At 48.5% G+C, this 20,836-nt stretch overlaps 1 protein-coding gene across 7 annotated transcripts in view; it reads left to right on the forward strand.

Moving 5' to 3' along the window:
• The first annotated feature begins 694 nt into the window (after positions 1–694).
• PLEKHM1 (pleckstrin homology and RUN domain containing M1) overlaps positions 695–20,836 on the forward strand; it is a 50,921-nt gene continuing 30,779 nt past the window's right edge. For 5 of the 7 annotated variants that reach the window (XR_007473579.1, XM_033416908.2, XM_033416909.2 and 2 more), the window contains exons 1-5: positions 695–826; positions 3,523–3,684; positions 7,753–7,841; positions 10,698–10,945; positions 12,714–13,340. Coding sequence is in view for 6 of the 7 variants with exons in the window: in XM_033416908.2 (XP_033272799.1) it covers positions 7,794–7,841; positions 10,698–10,945; positions 12,714–13,340 (923 nt within the window). In the remaining variant the exon portion in view is untranslated. The remainder of the gene's footprint in view (positions 827–3,522; positions 3,685–7,752; positions 7,842–10,697; positions 10,946–12,713; positions 13,341–20,836) is intronic. The other 2 variants (XM_033416910.2, XM_033416913.2) reach the window with 2 other exon arrangements.

The following is a 20,836-nucleotide window of genomic DNA, read 5'->3' on the forward strand; positions in this document are numbered from 1 at the left end:
CCCTAGGCTCTCAGTCGATCAAAGCCTGCATGTGTTAAATGTCTGAAGTATGGCAGGACACCCCTGCTACTTTTGACCTTTTGCTCTGATTCCATTTGAAAGAGAAATAGCACTTATACGATGTAAAGCAAACAAGGCTGTATGAGAATTGCTTGAGCATGTGCGGCGCGGGGATGATGGCGCGCGTTACAGGACAATGCCCAGAGGACCTCAAGGAGCTCACTTGGTATAAGCTGTGCTCAAAACATCTACGTTTTTCCCGAGAGCAGGAGGGAAGTTCTAAGTTGCGCCTGGGCTCTGCCCACCGGGCTACTCTGATGCCCTGGGGGAGGCAAAAACAGGGTAGGCGTTGGTCCCATTTTACAAGTGGGCAACCTTCGCTGAAGGAGGCCATGTGTCGGCCCCAATTCTACGCAGATAGTGCTGCGGCCAGATAAGGTCAGGAACCCAGAAGCCAGGATCTCGTCTGACGCAGACCCTGCGAGAGGCAGGCAGTGAGAACGCACTCCGCCCGGTGTCTGTGGCGTTGCCTCTCTGCGCCCAACAGGAATGCGAGAATCGCGAGTCTCCCAGATCACGTCTCTGCTCCCGGCCTGGGAACCCTGGGGCGTCCAAGCGCGCTGGCCCCGCCCCGCGGTTCCTCCGCGCCCCGCGATTGGCTGCGAGGGCCAGGGCGGGGCCGGACGCCCAGCCGACGTGATGGACGGCGTCAGGCGCCGCGGGAACCGCTTCCTGTTGTCAGTAGTCCGGAGGCCGCAGCGTCCGGTCGGAGTCTTAGGGGCTGCAGCGACCGGGAGTGCCCCCGCCCCCCTCCCCACTCCGTTTGGTGAGTTAGGGGTCGGGGGCGAGGCGGGCAGCAGAGGGGCGGCGAGGCCGGGACGGGAACAGGCGAACAGGGAACAGCAGCCCTCTCCGTGATCCAAACCCCTGGTTACCTTGAGACTGTCCTGCTTCAGAGTCCTCACCCTTCCCAGCCCAAGCCCCGCGCCCCACTCCAACTAGCCTTCGGCCCGCACTGCCGCTGCTGGCCTCTCCCCTCTATTTGCCGCTCGTGACCTGACCCCAGCCCTTACCCCCACCCTCTCACCGCCGGTCTTGCGGAAATGCAGCCGCCCTGTAGCCCCCTTCCAACCCCGACCTTGGCCACATCCCTCCGCCTCCCTCTAACACAGCTCGTCTTCACCTGTCAACCCCTTTGGCCGTGCCAGTGCTGCACACAGGCCTCCTCGGGACCCACCATTCCGGTTTGCCCTTTTCGGGATCAGCTTTCTTATCCGAATCTCCCACACCCCGCTGGTCAGCTCCCCACCTCTGTCCCACTCTCATTTAAGACCCACCACTAAAGTAGATGCCCTGTTGAGCACACCCTTTTCTTTTTGATAACTCTGATCTCAGCCCTATCCCAAGTCTTACATGTATCTTGTCCTCACAGACTCAAACCCTAACTTCCTAGCCCACCATACACTTCCTTTCCATCTCCAGCCATCAGAGGACACCCCCATCCCTAAGTCTTTGCTAAACCACCCCCAACTCTTGGTGCCCCGGTTACTACCACCCTCAGCCAATCTTATTAAAAATGAGATCTCCTGCCCTTTCACCTCTGCTGTCCCCACCTCAGCTCTACACCCATTTTTCTCTTGACCCCCGTCCCCATTCAATCTGAGAATTTAGTGCAGAGTCCCCTGCCATCCCCACCGGCTGCCCCTCAACAGCCAAATTTAGGTGCTTCCTGGGAGCCCAGCAGTTAGAGACTGAGCACCTTGATGGGTGCATGCAGGGCCTCAGGTGGTAACTAAGTGTGGAGAAGTAGAGATCTGCCCTCGGGTCAGGGTCAGGGATTTTTTTTCCCGGGTGTCTTGTCCCCTGTACCTGCTCCCAGCGATTATGGGTCTCGCGTTCATATTAAATGACTTGTGCTACTGCTGGAATGGTGGGTGTCGCCCACATACCTGGAAGGTGAGGAATGGCCACTCACCTAGCTCACTCACAGCCTGGGCCAATGGAAGCCATCACTTCCTTTTGGCTGGTTTTCTGGCCCAGGAGAAACTCAGGGAGTACCACTGTGTGACTATGGTCACAGAACCACGTCCATGTGTGTTGTCCTGGCACTTGTAAAGGACCCTCCTCACCCAGTGTTCCTCCCGGCTGGAGCTGACAGCAGACCTGTCCCAATGCTTAACACAGGGAACACAGTGGATGCCAGAGATGATGTTACACGTTGTGAAGAGTGTAGGTGAGAGGGTTCCCAGGAGGCGAAGGCAAGTACAGAGGCTGTTGAATCACTTCCTCTTTTTGCAGGTGCTGAATCTTTGAGTTTTGGCCATTTGGTTACCCATGAACGTGGGGAGTTGAGATATCTGAGTAGCTGAGGCAGAGGGACATTCTTGAGGCACCCGGGCCCCAAGCTCAGCATTTATCATCTCCTGGGCTTTTAGGGCACACATTCTCTCCGAATTCTAGTGACCTGGCTTCAGAGGGTTGGCCGTCTGGCAGCAATTTTAAAGGGCCCCAGACAGGACCCGCTGTCTTTGCTTTTGCCGTTTATAGTCTTGTTCCTTTGAAAGTTGAAGCTCTCCCTTCAGTGTCCCCCCACCCCACCCCCTATTAAGGTGCAATATATCAGAGTGGTCTCAGCCTGCTGGCAGGGTGATTTAATGAAAGGAGTTGCATCGTGGCTGAGAATTCTATACCTCAGCTTTCCTCGGTCTGTGAAATGGAGATAACCTGCCCCTGAGCCTTATTTTTGTTTTATTCTTCTGTTCATTCAGCAGGTATTTTTTGAGCACCACTGCGTGCTCTGTGTTGTTCTAGGCACTAGAAATGTAATGGTGAATGAGTTGAGCAAAGTTCCTGTTTTTAGTCATTCAGAGTTTGATCCTTGCTGGAATCCTAAGGATGGGACAGAAATATGGGGGAGATGGGTATTATTGAATGGAAGGAAGGAGGGGGGAAAGAAAGTTACCCCCTGTTCACTGATTCACATTTCTGGGCTCACTCACTAGCCTTTGGTTTGGGAATCACAGGCTAGACGTTTCTTGCCCTCCAGCTGGTATCCAATTGCTTCAAAGATGCAGTTCCCCAGCACACTCTCTGCATCCCCTGCCCTCCAGGACACTTGTCCAGAAATCCAGCCTTTTACAGGTGGGAGGAGGTGCAGTTTACTCAGCACTAACATGTCTGAAAGATCAGCTGCCTTTCTGAATCAGAAGATAACTTTGTCATTCTTTTCCAACTGATAACTTTGTCATTCTTTTCCAACTGAAAATCATGACTCATCAACTGGTACAGCAGCTGGATGGCTTAAACGTCAGGCTGTTTGTTCTGAACAGCCCGGTACAGGATTGGATTCAGGCTGTAGAGAGGAGGCTGTTGAGAATGGCTGAGAAGTCTCTAAGGAGGAGAGGTTGCTGTTTACCTATGGATGGAGTGTTTCAGAAGCGGGGAAGCCAAGCCATCCATTTCTTCTTTTAATGTAAGTCTCATATAAGCCATTTTTTTTCTTTCTTCCTTGGTCTCTGAAAGAAGTGAAATTGGATGTTTGCAGAAGCCCAGGCAGTATAATAAAGAAAAGCAACCAGAACAATTCCTTCCTGTGTGTTGGAACATTTAAGAAAGGACAGCTGTGAAACCTGTGTACCATGGAAAGGATGTGGCCTCAGCTGGTTGGGACTACAGACCTGATGGGTAAGATTGTTTCTTGTTGATTTTAGCCTTATTTGATAAAAATGGAACTTTCTGAGTACTAAGTTAATTATTACCTAGTCTATAAGTAATCAGTTTGCCTGAAACTCTTGGAACCAGAGACCTGAGACAGTTTGGTCTGGTGAAGTCTGACACAAGACTTAGAATGAGGAAACCAGACAGTTTTGTCCCTTACCTGGGGCTCTTTTCTGCTGAGCCTTAGTCTTCTCCTCTGTAAAACGGGGATAATCATCCTTCTCTCACAGGATTGTTTTTTGTTTTTTTTAATTAATTAATTTATTTATTTATTTTTGGCTGCGTTGGGTCTTCATTGCTGTGCGCAGGCTTTCTTTAGTTGCAGAGAGCAGGGGCTACTCTTTGTTGTGGTGCATGGGCTTCTTGTTGTGGTGGCTTCTCTTGTTGCAAACCATGGGCTCTAGGCACATGGGCTTCAGTAGTTGTGGCTCTCGGGCTCTAGAGTGCAGGCTCAGTAGTTGTGGCACACGGGCTTAGTTGCTCCGTGGCATGTGGGATATTCCCAGACCAGGGCTCGAACCCGTGTCCCCTGCATTGGCAGGCAGATTCTTAACCACTGCACCACCAGGGAAGTCCCCAGGATTGTTTTAAGAATTAAATGAGATTAGAGAAGCTAGGAGAGCCATGTCAGGATGAATCAATACTTACGGGGAGAGGTAGACTTCTCGTGGTTAGGAGTTGCCTAAAAGGCAGACAGAAGTCACCTTTTCTGCTAAACTCCACCAGTAATGTTTGAAGAGCTCTTTGGTAATGTTGCCCACGTTCTCTCCTTAACTCTTTTTAGCCTAGGTCTCCTTGCAGCCACGCCTCTCTTTGCTTTGGCTTTTGGTGTCAATGAAGACTGTTCTGGGGACAGGAAGTGAAACCAGTCCCATAGGAAGGTGGACTGGGGGTCTGGAGAATGACGGAGTGCTGACCCAGCAGTCAGGAGACCCAAAGCCCCCTTATGGTTCCGTCAGCAAGTTCTCGTGTCTCCTGTGCCCTGAGGCATGATGGAGCAGACCCACATAGGTGGGGTGCTTTGGCTTCTTGCAAAGAAAGTTGTGCCCTGGATTGTGGCCCGAACCCCAAAGCCTCAGTCCTGTTTTGTGAATTGTCAAGTGGCCATTCTCCTTCTGGACTCCTCTGCACCGTCGTCAGTCATTTTGTGGCTTTTCTGACTCTTGGTTTTAGGGGGTGATTACATGTCTTCCCCTGCTCTGACCTCTCAGCATCAGTTTGCTTTGGGTTTTTAGCAGACCCTTACTGGGCTGGAGGACCCACTTACTAACAGGCCTCCCTCCATCCATGAATACTATTTTCAGTTAATTAGTCAATGAGGCTTTAACGGATCCGGGCTGTTCTTCAGATTGTTGAGGCCTGAGCCCTTCCTGGCCTGGCCCGTGGCTGGCTGAGGGAAGGGCAGTTTCGCAGCTTGAGGCTCTAGAAGGGCAGGCCGGAGGGGAGGCCTTCGGCTGCTGGAATTGCTGAAGGCGATTGGAACCCAGGGTCTTGGAGCCAGAGAACCTGGATTTGGCCTCCTGGGCTGCACAAGGGTGGCCTGGAAGGAACATTGTCCAGAGGGACTGTCTGCAGCACATGTCCCCTTGTCTGGGGCGCTGGTGGCTGGAGTGTGGAGGAGAGCCCTGAAGAATCCCTGGTAGGTGGGAGGGGGGTGAGGTGAGGGTGAGGTAAGTCAGACTAGGCCTGAGGCCGGGGGCCCGTGTTCTGGGGTCTCTCACACCCTGACCAGAGTTGGCTCTGCAGGGGCCGCCCTCCACACACCTCCCTCCCTCTGCATGTCCTTACTTGGAGAGGTTGGCTCTGGGTCCTGTTTACCCACTGCCCACTCCACAGGCCAGGGATTGAATCAGAGCAGCTCCTACCATTTAGGGCCACTCTGCCTCTCTCATCTCCAAGCATCATGCTCGTGTCCCCCTGTAAACCTCTCCTGCCAGACTGACCTCAGTGTTCCACTGTGGCCTCTCACCGGGGCCCCCGGCTGAAGAGCCCTCCTCCCAGGCCTCCCCTGCCCCCTCGCCAGTCACCCCCTTAGCCCCAGCCCACACCCGCCTCTTCCAGAAGGGAGGTGGTCGCACTCCTCCTGGAATCTGGGGGTTTCTCTTGGGCTTGGGTTGCTGTTGTCCTGGCGGCGGCTGGTAGAGTTGGCCACTTACCAGCCCTGGGATCTTGGGAATTTCCCAAGCTTCTATTTCTTTTTTTAAAAATTTATTTATTTATTTAATTTTGGATGTGTTGGGTCTTCGTTTCTGTGCGAGGGCTTTCTCTAGTTGCGGCTAGTGGGGGCCACTCTTCATCGCGGTGTGTGGGCCTCTCACTGTCGCGGCCTCTCTTGTTGCAGAGCACAGGCTCCAGACGCGCAGGCTCAGTAATTGTGGCTCACGGGCTTAGTTGCTCCGCGGCATGTGGGATCTTCCCAGACCAGGGCCCGAACCCGTGTCCCCTGCATTGGCAGGCAGACTCTCAACCACTGCGCCACCAGGGAAGCCCAGCTTCTACTTCTTATCTGTCAGACTGAGATGATAAGACACTCCTAGGATGGTTATCAGGAATGAATGGGGTAACACATGTAAAGGGCACAAAACCCATTTAACAGGTCTTGGTTTTACTAACTTCTTTGGGCCATGGGTTCTTGAGAGCAGAGAAAGCAGTAACCTGATTTTCTCTCTCTTTATTATTTTTTGTTGTTGGTGGTGGTGTCCCCTCATGCTTAGCTGTGTGGCCACTAGAGATTTGTTTAGATGTGAGTGTGCCTGTCCAGTCCTGCCCTGTGCAAGTTCCCGGGGTGGGGCAGGCCAGGCAGCAGCCCCTTCATGCTCAGGCCGCAGTCCTCGCCCCCACCCCACCCTTGGCCTCAGCCACCCCGGGAGAGAGCCAGCTGCCCCGAGAGATTTCTCTGCATACTGACTTCAGCTGCTAGCACACGCTTAGTTAGGTAGTGGCATTCTTCGCCTGTAGATTTGGGCGGCCGCATCCACTGGGGTTAGAGATACCATTTATCCTCGGTAAATATCAGGCCCTGCGCTCAGCGTTTTCCATACTCATAGTCTCCCCTTAAGAGGTCTGATACATGCCCCAGTGTGCCTAGCTGGTTAGTGGCAAATTGAGATCAGAACCCGTGTTGTTCCCCTTCAGACATGTCCCTGTGCTGCTCAAGCTAGACCTTTGCAGCCCAAAGGAGAAGCAGCTGTGTGGCGAGAGAGCCCTTCCTTTTGAAGGCGTTTCAGTTGTACGTTTCCCCACTGAGCTGGCCGACCCTGGGATGGGACGGGAGTCGGGACAGTTGCAGAGCCCAGGCCCTGAATGTGAATTGTGAGCCCCTGCTTCCTGGCCCCTGTGGGTTCTTGGCACCTTCAGCTGCAGCATCCCCCCTTGCAGCCTCAGATCTGTATCTAAGTTAGCCTTTTTTTTTTTAAAATAAATTTATTTATTTATTTATTTTTGTCTGTGTTTGGTCTTCATTGCTGCACGCGGGCTTTCTCTATTTGCAGCAGGCAGGGGCTACTCCTCGTTGCGGTGTGCGGGCTTCTCATTGCTGTGGCTTCTCTTGTTGCGGAGCACGGGCTCTAGGCGCGCAGGCTTCAGTAGTTATGGCACACGGGCTCAGTAGTTGTGGCTCACCGGCTCTAGAGTGCAGGCTCAGTAGTTGTGGCACACGGGCTTAGTTGCTTCGCGGCATGTGGGATCTTCCCAGACCAGGGCTTGAACCCATGTACCCTGCATTGGCAGGCGGATTCTTAACCACTGCGCCACCAGGGAGGTCCCTAAATTAGCCTTTTATTCCCTGCTTTTTTGTGCCAGCATTTGGAGTGGCGTCAAGAGCCCTTTCTACCCACCCTTTGGGATAGACCCGCCCATGGCACACCCCACGAAATCTTTTTTCCTTCCTTGTTTCCATCCTTAAAATCCACTCTCAGTTTTTACTTTTGTATTGAAAGTCCTTGCAGTTGCAGGTTGAGTAAGATGGGGGTGGGGCGTGGGGAGGAGATCGTTTGGGCACAGTGATTGTTCATCCGGCCGTGTCTGTCCCTGTAGGTGTCATGTGATTCTTCTGGGGAGCTGCTGCTTGAGTGGAAATGCTCTCAGCGGTGGAGAATGGACTGGACCCCCGGGCTGCCATCCCGGTAGGCAACAAGGGAGAATCAAGGGTGGGGGAAGGGGTGCCTGGGACAGCCATTTCATTGTTTTTTCTCACTTTGAAATGCATTTGCACTGTTCAGAAAGAGAGGCCTGGAGTTGAGAAAAAGTGATAGCAGAAGCAGGCTCCGAGGAGAGCCTGCCCTTTCTAGATCATCTTATTGGTGATAAAATGGAGATTTACAAAAAACAATGGAGATTGCATGTAGGTTACCTGAGGACCAAGGATTTCTCCAAAGAAGATATACAAATGACCAATAAGTACATAAAAAGACACTCCACATCATTAGACATTAGACAACGGCAAATCAAAACCATAATGAGGAAAACAGAAATAGAGTCACTACGGACGTAGAAAACAAACTCATGGTTACCGGGGACAAGGTGTGGGAGGGATAAATTGGGAGATTGGGACTGACGTATACACACTACTATATATAAAATAGATAACCAATAAGAACCTGCTGTATAGCACAGGGACTCCACTCAGTACTCTGTAATGGCCTGTATAGGAAAAGAATCTAAAAAAAAAAAAGGTGGATATATGTCTATGTATAACCGATTCACTTTGCTGTACACCTGAAACTAACACAACATTGTACGGCAACTATACTCCAATACAAATTTTATTTTAAAAGTAAAATAGTAAGAAAAAATAATCATAATGAGGGACTTACCCAGTGGTTCAGTGGTTAAGACTCCGTGCTTCCAGGGTGGGGAGGTATGGGTTCAGCCCCTGGTTGGGGAACTAAGATCCCACATGCCGTGCGGCGTGGCCAGAAAAAAAAAAAACAACATAATGAGATACTTCTTCATATCCACTAGGATGACTGTAATCGAAATGGCAGACAATAATAAGTATTGGTGGGGTTGTGGAGAAGGTGGAACTCTCATACCTTCCTGGTGGGAGTGTAAAATGGTACAGCCATTGTGGAAAACAGTTTGATAGTTCCTCAAAAAGTGAAACATAGAGTTGCATGTGACTCAGCAATTCCACTCCTAGGTATACACCCAAGAGAATTGAAAATATATATTTACACAAAAAACTATGAACATGAATGTTCATAGCAGTGTTGTAGCCAAAAAGTGGAAACAACCCAAATATCTATTAATTGATGAATGGATAAATATAATGTGATATATCCATGCAATGGAATATTATTTGGCAATAAAAAGGAATGAAGGACTGATATATGCTACCACACAGACAAACTTGAAAACGCGCTAAGTGAAGTCAGACACAAAAGGCTGCATATCATATGATTCCATGTATAAGAAATGTCCAGAATAGGCAAATCCATAGAGACAGAAAGTAGATCAGTGGTTGCCAGGGGTTGGGGGAGAGGGAATAGTGAGTGACTGCTGATAGGTACAGGGTTTCTTCTGGGGGTCATAAAAATGTTCCAGAATTAGATAGCGGAAATGGTTGCACAATTCTGTGAATGTACTAAAAACCACTGAGCTGTGTATTTCAATGAGTGAATTTTATGATATGTAAATTATGTCCCATTAAAGCTGTTCTAAAAAAGGAACATTTAACTTTTCAAAGAACATTAACATTAATTGTGTTGGCTAAAATAAAAGTGAAACAGTGAAATATTTGTCCATAATCCTATCACCTAATAATTCAAACCAGTTTTTCTGCAATCCCTTCCAGTCCTTTTCCAAACCCTTAGGTAATTTTGACATATGTACTTATATTATGATAGAACGATCTTAACTATGTATTTTCAAAGGACTTTAGGTATATTTTATAATTTATTCATTTAGCAAACATTTACTGAGTACATGTGCCAAGAACCAGGCCCATTGTTGAGGGCACGAGGATGAATAAAAAACTAGTCCTGGGCTTCCCTGGTGGCGCAGTGGTTGAGAGTCCACCTGCCGATGCAGGGGACACAGGTTCGTGCCCTGGTCCAGGAGGATCGCACATGCCGCGGAGCGGCTGGGCCCGTGAGCCATGGCCTCTGAGCCTGCGCATCCGGAGCCTGTGCTCCGCAACGGGAGAGGCCACAACAGTGAAAGGCCCATGTACCGCAAAAAAACCCAAAAAACTAGTCCTACTTTCAAAGAGTAATACCCCCAGCTGCAAATCACCAAGTATTATTTCCATTTAACAGATGAGAAAGTTGAGGCTTAGAGAGGTTAAGTGAAATATCTGAGGTGACCCAACTGGTGACTGACAGAGCTGAGACTAAACCCAGGCTCTGACTGCCAGGTCTAGGATCTTTCTTCATGTAAACCACGCTCCTGTTTCTGGGTGTTTTTATTGTTCTAAAGCAGCACTTTTTGACTCTTAACCTGTTGACTCTCAGTGGAATGTTGGTCATGTGATTAAGGTGGAAAGCCTCACCCCTGCCCTAAATGGATTACCCAAGCTCCCATAGCTGTAACTCTGATGGAGCCAGTATTTAAACACAAGGTGTATATGGCTCTCAGCTCACTGAAGTTTGGTTTAAAAAACAAACAGGGATTTCCCTGGCAGTCCAGTGCTTAGGACCCAGCGCTGTCACTGCCGTGGGCCGGGTTCAGTCCCTGGTCGGGGAACTAAGATCCCGCAAGCCTCTCCGTGCGGCCAATAAATAAGTAAATAAAAAATAGAAAACAAAGAAATTTTAAAAACACACGTATCTTTGCAAAAACTAACACATCTTGGGGCGATTTTCCTTTACTTCTCTCTGCTTTCTCTTTATTTTCTACTGTTAGCCTGCACTCGTTGTGCTACACAGGTATGTAGATTTGTGCATGCATGTGGACCCATGTGTTTGGCCACAGGAAGAGTCACATTGCAGGGGTCGCCACAGGAGCCTCTAAAGGCCTGTGTTATGTCTGGCGCCACCCAGGTCATCAAGAAGAAGCTAGTGGGCTCCGTGAAGGCACTGCAGAAGCAGTACGTGTCCTTGGACACAGCAGTCACAAGTGAAGACGGAGATGCCAACAGCATGTGCAGCGCCCTGGAAGCCGTCTTCATCCACGGCCTGCACACCAAGCACATCCGAGCCGAGGCCGGAGGGAAAAGGAAGAAAAGTGCCCACCAGAAGCCTCTGCCTCAGCCCGTCTTCTGGCCCCTCCTGAAAGCTGTCACCCACAAGTGAGAGCTGCTGGGGGCGGCAGGGCGGGGGGTGGAGGCGGTTCACGTTGGCGAAGAGCTTCAAAGTGTGGGATGCTGGGCTCTTCCCTCCAGCCGTGCGGGAGAGGCACAGAGAGCCCTGTGTCCCGGAGAGGAGATGGTGGACTAAGCGGGGTGGGGGTGGGGGGATGTTAGACCAGGGCTCAGTGAGCCCCTCAGGCCATGGCCTGGGGCAGCGTCGAGCCCCTGGGCTGGGTGCCCTAAGCAAGAGCAGGAGCCTTCTTTGTACCACCCTCTGGCAAATTCGGTAGTTGCAACAGAGGTTGTGCGGCCTGCAGAGCCTGAAATCTTTACTGTCTGGCCCTTTCCAGAAGTTTGCTGACCCTGCCTTAGGATGTTTGCACATCTGTGTGCTACGTATCATACTTGTAACAAGGTAGGGTTTGCTTCTTTTTTCTTAAGAAGAGTGGCATCCAGCTAGAGCCTCTGAATGTGTGCTCTGAGACACTTGTCTTGCTGGCCCTGCCCTGAACCGCCTGGGCTTCAGAGCAGGCAGCTGACACTGTGCCTCTCGGGGCTATTAAATGCCACCTCCTGCCCAAAGGTGCCTTTGTCAGTCTCTAATCTTCCTTCCCGTGCTACTGCCGCTGCCCTATCTCAGGCTCTTACCTGACTCCTGGGTGGCAGTGCCTTTCTAATTGTCCCCCTTATCTCATTCTGTCTTTCCTTTGGTCAGTCAGCCAACATTTACTGAGCTTAAGCTGACTGGAGCTCCATCACTGGGTTCTGCAGAGTACGGTCCGCACTCCCGTGGAGGAGACGTGCACAGGGGTTGGCGGTAGTCAGAGGAGGGGCATTTACATCAGACCGAGGCATTCAGGAGCTGAGTTTGGTACACGTGGGGTTGGGTTGGGTAGGAACATCCCACCCTGAAGTCTGCGTAGCTGCGAGCACGTCACTTTCCTGAGCAAAAACCCGTAGCCCACAGGCTCCCAAACGCCAGCCTGGGGTCTGCTTCACTTGGCTGGGGCCCCGGAACCTGTATCCTAACCTAGTTCCCCAGGTGATTCGGGTGCACAGCCAGGTGTGGGGAGCATCGCCCCGCTTTGCCTCCCCCGTTTGATACTCAAGGCCCTGCATTACCTGGCTTTGCAACCCAATCACCCACTCTTCGTCCGTGTGCTGTAACTGGAGCGCTCCCCACTCTTGTTACAGTCTGTTGCTTTCCTACCCTTTATGCTTTTTTCTCCGTCAGTCCCTTGTGCCTCAAAGTTTCTCCATCCATCTTTGCCTCTTGTAGTCTCTCAAGGCCCAGCTCAGATACTACCCTCTTCTGTGGTGTTTTTCTTACTCCAACCCAGAGGTGATTACCCAGCCCTCACCCCAGCTCTGCTAACAACAGGGCTCACCTCAATATGCCCTTGAAAGGCGGTTTCCTGGACCGAGGGTAGGGACCATGACTTTACCCTGTGTCTTCGCAGCTCCAAGGACCTCAACCTAAAATTTAGGGGCTTAGCAGACATGTCCTGGATGAGCAGATGATGTCAGGTGCCGGACGGGTAGTTGTCATGAAAATGGCAACAATCCTTCATGACACTAAATGTAAAAAAGTTGGGGGTTTAGAGCTGAACCTTTCTAAATTCCCCTTTGAACACTGCTATCCAGGAGCTTTTCATGCCTATGTATATTTGTGGTCATTGTTACTGGCTCTTGCTAACCAGTGGATAAAATGACATGTCCATGATTTGGAGTTGTTTCTTGAAAACACGTGTGTTCTCCACCTTCCCAGACACATCATCTCGGAATTGGAGCACCTGATCTTCGTGAGCACGGACGTGGGCCGCTGCCGGGCCTGGCTGCGGCTGGCCCTCAATGACGGCCTGATGGAGTGCTACCTGAAGCTGCTGCTGCAGGAGCAGGCCCGCCTGTGCGAGTACTACCAGCCCACGGCCCTGCTCCGTGACGCCGAGGAGGGCGAGTTCCTCCTGAGCTTCCTGCAGGGCCTGACGTCCCTGTCCTTTGAGCTCTCCTACAAGTCTGCCATCCTAAACGAGTGGACGCTCACCCCGCTGGCCCTCTCCGGGCTCTGCCCGCTCTCGGAGCTTGACCCCCTCACTACCTCCGGAGCGGAACTACAGCGGAAGGAGTCTCTGGATTCCATCTCCCATTCCTCAGGCTCGGAGGACATCGAGGTCCAGCACTCGGGCCATAAGATCCGACGGAACAGGGGGCTCACGGCCTCCTCCCTCAGTCTGGACACGGCCAGTTCATCCCAGCTCTCTTGCAGCCTCAACTCTGACAGCTGCCTGCTCCAAGAGAATGGCTCCAAGAGTCCAGACCGTTCCGAGGAGCCCATGTCCTGCGACTCAGACCTGGGGACGGCAAATGCTGACGATTCGGACCTGTCTCTGCAAGAGTGAGTACCCCTCCCCCACCCCTTCCCTCTCTTTCTCCTTCCTTCTTCTCTTCCTCTTGCCCTCCCTCCCTTCCTGGGGCATGTGATTGCCTGTCACTGAGCACGGAACTCTGTTAGGGTGTAAAGACAGACGAAGGGGGCAGGGACTCTCCCCCAGAGACTGGAATTGCTGGGAGCTGTACCTTCAGGCAGACTGGGGCCAGTGGGGAGAATGCATTTAGATGGGGCTCAGAGTTGGTTCCAGCCCCATCTCTGTCCTGGTGACCTGTAACAAGTTATTTAATCTCTGAGATTTGGTGTGAAATATTATTGTCGTCTTCATCTAGAGAGAAGGAAACTTATAGTTCAGAGCTCTATGTACAACTTCCAAAAAAGTGCAGTGAAGCACAGTGCATAAGGGTGATCTTCTGGGACCTCACAGAAGACCTTCTGGGGGACAGAAAACCTGAGTGATGCCAGGACGGGGGTGGCAGACAAATGGGGACGAGCAAGTGTGTGGAGGAGGAGGACATGCAATGACGAACTGGACTGGAGAAGGGAGCCTGGCCAGAGCCTTCCTTCCTTCAGGCTTTTTAACATTAATTTTTGAATAGATAATATATTTTTATAGTTTAAAAAAATCTAAAATATATACAGTGAAAAGACTTTCCCACTGTATTTATGTAACCATAATTATTAATTTCTTGCATATTTTTCCAATTTCTAAATGCATCTATAACAAATATGAATGTACAAATTTCAAATTTTTCTTTTCTTTTTTTTTTTTTTTTTTGCGGTACGCGGGCCTCTCACTGCCATGGCCTCTCCCGTTGCGGAGCACAGGCTCCGGATGCGCAGGCCCAGCGGCCATGGCTCACGGGCCCAGCTGCTCCGCGGCATGTGGGATCTTCCCGGACTGGGGCACGAACCCACGTCCCCTGCATCGGCAGGCGGACTCTCAACCACTGTGCCACCAGGGAAGCCCTTTCTTTTTTTTTTAAATTGAAGTATAGTTGATTTACAATGTTGTGTTAGTTTCAGGTGTACAGCACAGTAATTCAGTTATTTATACATATATATAAATATGTTATATATATATAATATATATAACATTGTTATATATATATAAAATATATTGTTTTTCAGATTCTTTTCCCTTATAGGTTATTATCTTTCTTATTTCTTATTCCTTTCTTTCCACGAAAGCTAGTATAAATTATTCTATACCTTGTTTGGGAGATCTTTTCATATCAGAGCTTCTTTTTTTTTTTTTTTTTTTCCTGTTACAGATTTTTTCCATTGTATGAATGTACCTTAGTTTATTGAATCAGCCCTGAGTTTAATGGACATTGGAGTTCAGTGTTTCTATCAATAACCTGTGTATGTGGTCCTTTAGGCCTACGCGAGCTAGCTCTGTTCAGTAAATTCCCAGAAGCAAAATTGCTGAGCCAAGGAATAAATTAATTTGTAATTTTCACAGATATTGCCTATTTGCACTCCATCAGGGTTGTGCTTGTGTCCTCTCAGGCTTGTCAACAGAAGGTATCCTCAAGCTTTTGGAAATTTACTCGTCTCATAGGTGAAACATGGTAGCCGTCTCTGAAGCATTTCCTCTAGTAGGACCTGTGTTACATCAGCTGTGTTCAGGACCTTTCCACTCCTGCTGTTCCCCACCCTTCCCCCCACCTTGGTTCAGGTCTTCCCAGGGCTCCCACCCGGTGTGGGAATCACACCAGGATTGGGTGTCGTGGACTGGCCCTGGAGCAGATCTAGTTTCAAGCCCCGTTCCACCACCTACAAGCCCAGTAATATCTCGTACACGGCTAACTCTTTTTGAGGTTCTGTTTCTTCATCTTTTTCTTTCTTTTTTTTTTTTTTTAATTTTTATTGGAGTAGAGTTGATTTACAATGTTGTTTCAGTTTCTGCTGTACAGCAAAGTGATTCAGTTATACATATTCTTATATCCACTCATTTTTAGATTCTCTTCCCATATAGGTCATTACAGAATATTGAGTAGAGTTCCCTGTGCTATACAGTAGGTCCTTATTAGGTACCTATTTTATTGTTTCTTCGTCTTTAAAATGGAAATTCCCTCATAGGGCTGTTTGAGAATCAAGTGAGATACCCATGAGTGAGATGCACACATAAGAATGTCTGGTAGGTCCCAGAAATGGCCTCCGGACATTGAGCACATCAGATAGAATTTTCACATGTCCAACGGAAGGATTGGATATAATGTGCTGGGAAGGAGCAGCCCCCGCCCCAGAGATGGCTGGGCCCGTGGCGTGACTGAGGCTCAGTCACCTGTCTTAGCCCTTGGTTGTCTCTCCCTCCTCCCGCAGACCAGCCAGCCTTCTCTTTGTCATGTGCCTCGCCTTTATCTTTCATGAGTCTTGTGATTGGAAAATTCCAGCTTAAGGTCCCTGAATCAGTGACCATCCACCCTGCATGGGAAGTGTTGTCCTGGGTATTCCAGGGAAACTCAAGGGAAGAGGGTCAGGATGTACAGACCGACACTGGACAGTGATGTGAGGAAGCGGCAGACACCACACACACACACACACACACACACTCGTACACACACACACAAGCACGCAGCCAGCGCCATCATTCTTAGAGCTGGGCTGGAAGTTTGTCTTGGAGCATTCACAGAGACCAGCATTTCGTAGAGTATATGTTTTAATGGTAAAGATGCTCACCAACACGTAAGAGTATGCTTAAATGTATATAACTTAAAATTAGGCATAAACACGTTGTGCTTAAAACTCTTACAGCTATAAAGTCAAAACATCTACAAACTGGGAATTCCCTGGTGGTCCAGTGGTTAGGACTCTGCGCTTTCACTGCCAGGGCCCAGGTTCAATCCCTGGTCGGAGAACTAAGATCCCACAAGCCTCTCTGTGTGGCCAAAAAAAAAAAAGAAAAAATCTACAAATTAAACATGAAGCGCAAAACCCATAACATTCCAAATGAAACTTATTAATGTTTTGCAGAAGCCAAATTACAGTTTGCCTTGTGAAGAGAGGATCGACTGTCCCACACAGCTTCTTTTGTGTTCATTGGGTCTGAATTATAATTATATCCTGAATTATAATTATAATTATATCACGCATAGGTACAGTCTAGTGGTAAAAAGTGTGGACTCAGGATCCGGACTGCCTGAGCCCTCCATCAACCAGCTTTGCCATCTCGGGCAAGTTACTCAACCTTTCTGACCTTGATGTCCTCATCTGTAAAATGGGGATAAGAATGCTTCAAAGGAATGCTGGGGAGATGAAATGAATTTAGGTCTGTCAAATGCTTAGAGCAGTGTCTGACACAGCATGCATGCTCACTGGGTGGTGGTGTCATTTTACTGGTGTACCTGTGACATCCGTTCTCCTACTGCTTGCCCTCACATACACTGCTGCAAAACCTTGGTTAGTAATATTTGTCAGAGGTCATTGTCATGAGGCCTTCCCTTGGGGGAAATGATTCTTAGCATGTGCAGCCTACCTCTTTGCTTTTTTTTTTTTTTTTTTTGCGGTACGCGGGCCTCTCACTGTTGTGGCCTCTCCCGTTGCAGAGCACAGGCTCCGGACGCACAGGCTCAGCGGCCATGGCTCACGGGCCCAGCCGCTCTGCAGCATGTGGGATCTTCCCGGACCGGGGCACGAACCCGTGTCCCCTGCATCGGCAGGCGGACTCTCAACCACTGCACCACCAGGGAAGCCCTCTTTGCTTTTATTAGTGGCTCTTGACTGCCAAATAATACTGTGTATCACCAACACAATAGTCCGCGTGTTCAGGAAAACCGCAGGCTCAGGATCACTTCTCAGGGGTACTTTATAAGGTGGCCATTCAGATTCTCCAGGCCATGCTTTTAATTTACTTCATACATAAGTATTTATAATACATATACCTTTTTTCCAGATGTTCTCTAAATGAAAGCACAAAGTTTAAAAATTTTCGAATAGAGGACTTCCCTGGCAGTCCAGTGGTTAAGACCCTGCGCTTCCAATGCAGGGGGGGCCTGGGTTCAGTCCCTGGTTGGGGAACTAAGATCTCACATGCCGGGCGGTGCAGCCAAAAAAAAAAAAACAATTTTCGAATAGAAAGGTTTTGGGAAACACGGCCCTGAACCAGACCAAAGTGGAAGGACTGTAGTGGTTTCAGTTTCATTTCTTTTCCTTTTTTTTTTCCCCCAGTTTCATTTCTATGTTTCATTTTCCTCAAAATTTTTAAAAATGTTCTTTCTTTTGCCTTTCCTTCAAAATCTCATCTCTAGCCCTTTTTTCCACTTGATGTACGTGTCTCTCTTATTCTCACTGGATCCTTCACCAATTCTGATGAAGCTCTGTGAGCTTCATTTCACCTTGACCTGGGTTTTTTGTTTTTGGGGGGTTTTTTGGCTGTGCCCTGCAGCTTGAAGGATCTTAGTTCCCTGACCAGGGATTGAACCCGTGCCCCCTTCAATGGAAGTGCAGAGTCCTAACCACTGGACTGCCAAGGAATTCCCCTTGATCTTGGTTTTGATTTGACAGAAGCTCTAATTGATCACACAAGCTTCCTGCTGTTTGGTGACATTTCTCTAAGCATTAAGTCACTCACTTATTCTAACACCCAGTCTACGCTTGTCATTAAAATCTTTCTTATAGGTTAGGATTCACTTCTAATTGGTAACTGTTTTGGTAATGCTAGTGAGTATTTCAGTAAATCTGTTCCTTTCCTTACACGTTTATGTTTGTGTATACAGAGGCTAAGCAGTCTTATCAATGATAATGAGGTTAACATTTATTGATCACTTTGTGCCAGACACTGTGCTAAGCACTTTACCTGTATTATGTCATTTAATCTTTGTCACAGTCATAAAAGATGGGTGCTGATACCACATCCATTTTCCAGGTAAGGGAATTAAGTCCATGAACATAATGTTCACACTGTGGGGCCCACAGCCGTGTGTTAAGCAAGGCCAGGTGGACTCGGGAGCCCCTGCTTTTAATCACTCACCACACCACCTCCTGGGAGCCCATGAGGAGGTGGGACCTCACAGAGGACCTTGTAAAAAGTCTGACACCCTAGTTCATTTCAGAAGGGGGCCTCGTGGTTTGGACACAGATAAGTGGTTAGCAAATGCCCCTCCTCCTCTGCCTGTGGAAGCTACCCCTTTCTTTCCAGAGCTCATCATTGCCTCCTCACTGCAAATTGCACTCTTGGATTTTTTGTGGGTCTGTTTTTGGAGTGTGGCTTTTAGAGCAAGAGCGAGTCCCCACCTGCGTCCCCTCTGTAACTCTTCCACAGACACATTTACAGCTTTCTCTGAGAGGTCATCTGTTTGTTTATCAAGATGTGATTCACATATCACAACATTCACCATTGTAAAGGGTACTGTTCAGTGGTTTTCAGTATATTCACAAGGTTGTGAATTCAACATCTACTCCTGTCTACCTCAAGAGCATTTTCATTACCCGTAAGGAAGTCCCTTACCCATTAGCTATGAATTTACCTTTTCTGGACATTTAATATCAATCGAGTCATACAATATGTGGCCTTTTGTGACTGCCTTCTTTCACTTAGTACCATGTTTTCAAGGTTCAACCACGTTATATAGCACATATCATGGGCAAATAATATTCCATTGTATGGATATATTACAATTTATTTATTCATCAATTAATGGACATTTTTTTCCCACTTTTTTGCTATTATGAATAATGTTGCTGTGAACATTCATTTACAAGTATTTTGTGTGGACATATGTTCTGAATTCTTTTGGGTAAGTACCTAAGAGTAGAATTACTGAGTCCCATGATAACTCTTTATTTAAGTTTCTGAGCAGCTACCAAATGTTTTCCACAGGGGCTGCACCATTTCACATTTCCACTGATAGTATACATGTGTTCCAATTTCTCCACACGGGCCTCTCACTGTTGTGGCCTCTCCCGTTGCGGAGCACAGGCTCCGGACGCGTACGCTCAGCAGCCATGGCTCACAGGCCCAGCTGCTCCGCGGCATGTGGGATCTTCCCGGACCGGGGCACGAACCCGTGTCCCTTGCATCAGCAGGCGGACTCTCAACCAGTGCGCCACCAGGGAAGCCCTCTCTGTCTCTTTTATTATAGCCATCCTGTGGTTTTGATTTGTATTTCACTATTGTCTAATGATTCTGAGCACTTTTTCATGTCTTCATTGGCCATTTATATATCTTCTTTGGAGTAATGTCTATTCAAATCCTTTGCCTATTTTTTTTTCCTTTGCCTATTTTTAATTTATTTATTCTTTGAAAGCATTGTGCTTTTTTTCTTTTTAAAAATATTTATTTTTGTTTGAATTTTATTTTTTTTTTATACAGCAGGTTCTTATTAGTTATCCATTTTATACATATCAGTGTATACATGTCAATCCCAATCTCCCAAATCATCCCACCACCCCACCACCACCAACACCACCACTTTCCCCCCTTGGTGTCCATACGTTTGTTCTCTACATCTGTGTCTCTATTTCTGCCCTGCACACCAGTTCATCTGTACTATTTATTTATTTTTGGCTGCATCGGGTCTTAGTTGTGGCACATGGGCTCTTTGTTGCGGCCCACGGGTTTCTCTCTACTTGCAGCACGTGGGCTTAGTTGCCCTGTGCCATGTGGGATCTTAGTTCCCTGACCAGGGATCAAACCCGCGTCCCCTGCATTTTAAGGCGGATTCTTAACCACTGGACCAGCAGGCAAGTCCCGTCCTTTGCCTGTTTTTAAATTGGGTTATTTATTGTTGAGTTGTAAGAGCTCTGTATATTCTGGGTACTAGACTCTTATCAGATATATAATAATATTTGCACATTTTATATGTCATATCTAAGAAACCATTGCCTGATCCAAAGATATGAAGCTTTACACCTCTTTCCTTCTAAGAGTTTTATAGTTTTAGCTCTTACCTTTAGGTCTTTGATCCATTTGGGGTTAATTTTTTTATATGGTGTGAGATGAGTCCAACTTTATTCTTTTGCATGGAACTATTCACTTAGCCCAGCACCATTTGTTGAAAGACTGTTCTTTCCCCACTGAAATGTCTCAGTACCTCTGTTGAAAATCAGTTGCCCAGAAATACATGGGTTGGTCACCTCTTCTTGTCCAAAATGTCTATGTTGTTTGGGGTTATGATGGTGTAAATAAGAGCAGAGCTCACCTAGAAGACAATCAGATGAAAACTTGAGTTCTAAAATCCTCTTTTCCGTAACCGCATTAAGGGGAGTTTGATGTGTCTTCTGCACCCAGTCTAAGCCATTAGGGCAGATACGTGCGATGGTGAGATCTCTTGGGCTCCAGACAGCTTTCTTGCCACCAGAACCTGTATTTGCCCATGATGTCCTCACTGGATTCATAAGCAGAGGTGGAGACAGCAAGTAGGTTTACTTCAGAAACAGAACTTGGATTCTCAGGAGAGGGAGGGAGAAGCAGCCACTAGCCAGTGCACGTTCCAGAGGTCCCAGAACTGTGTGTGTGTGTGTGTGTGCGCGCGCGCGTGTGTGTGTGTGTGTACACA

This window comes from Orcinus orca, chromosome 19 (genome assembly GCF_937001465.1).
Source record: "Orcinus orca chromosome 19, mOrcOrc1.1, whole genome shotgun sequence".
NCBI classification, from domain to species: Eukaryota; Metazoa; Chordata; class Mammalia; order Artiodactyla; family Delphinidae; genus Orcinus; species Orcinus orca.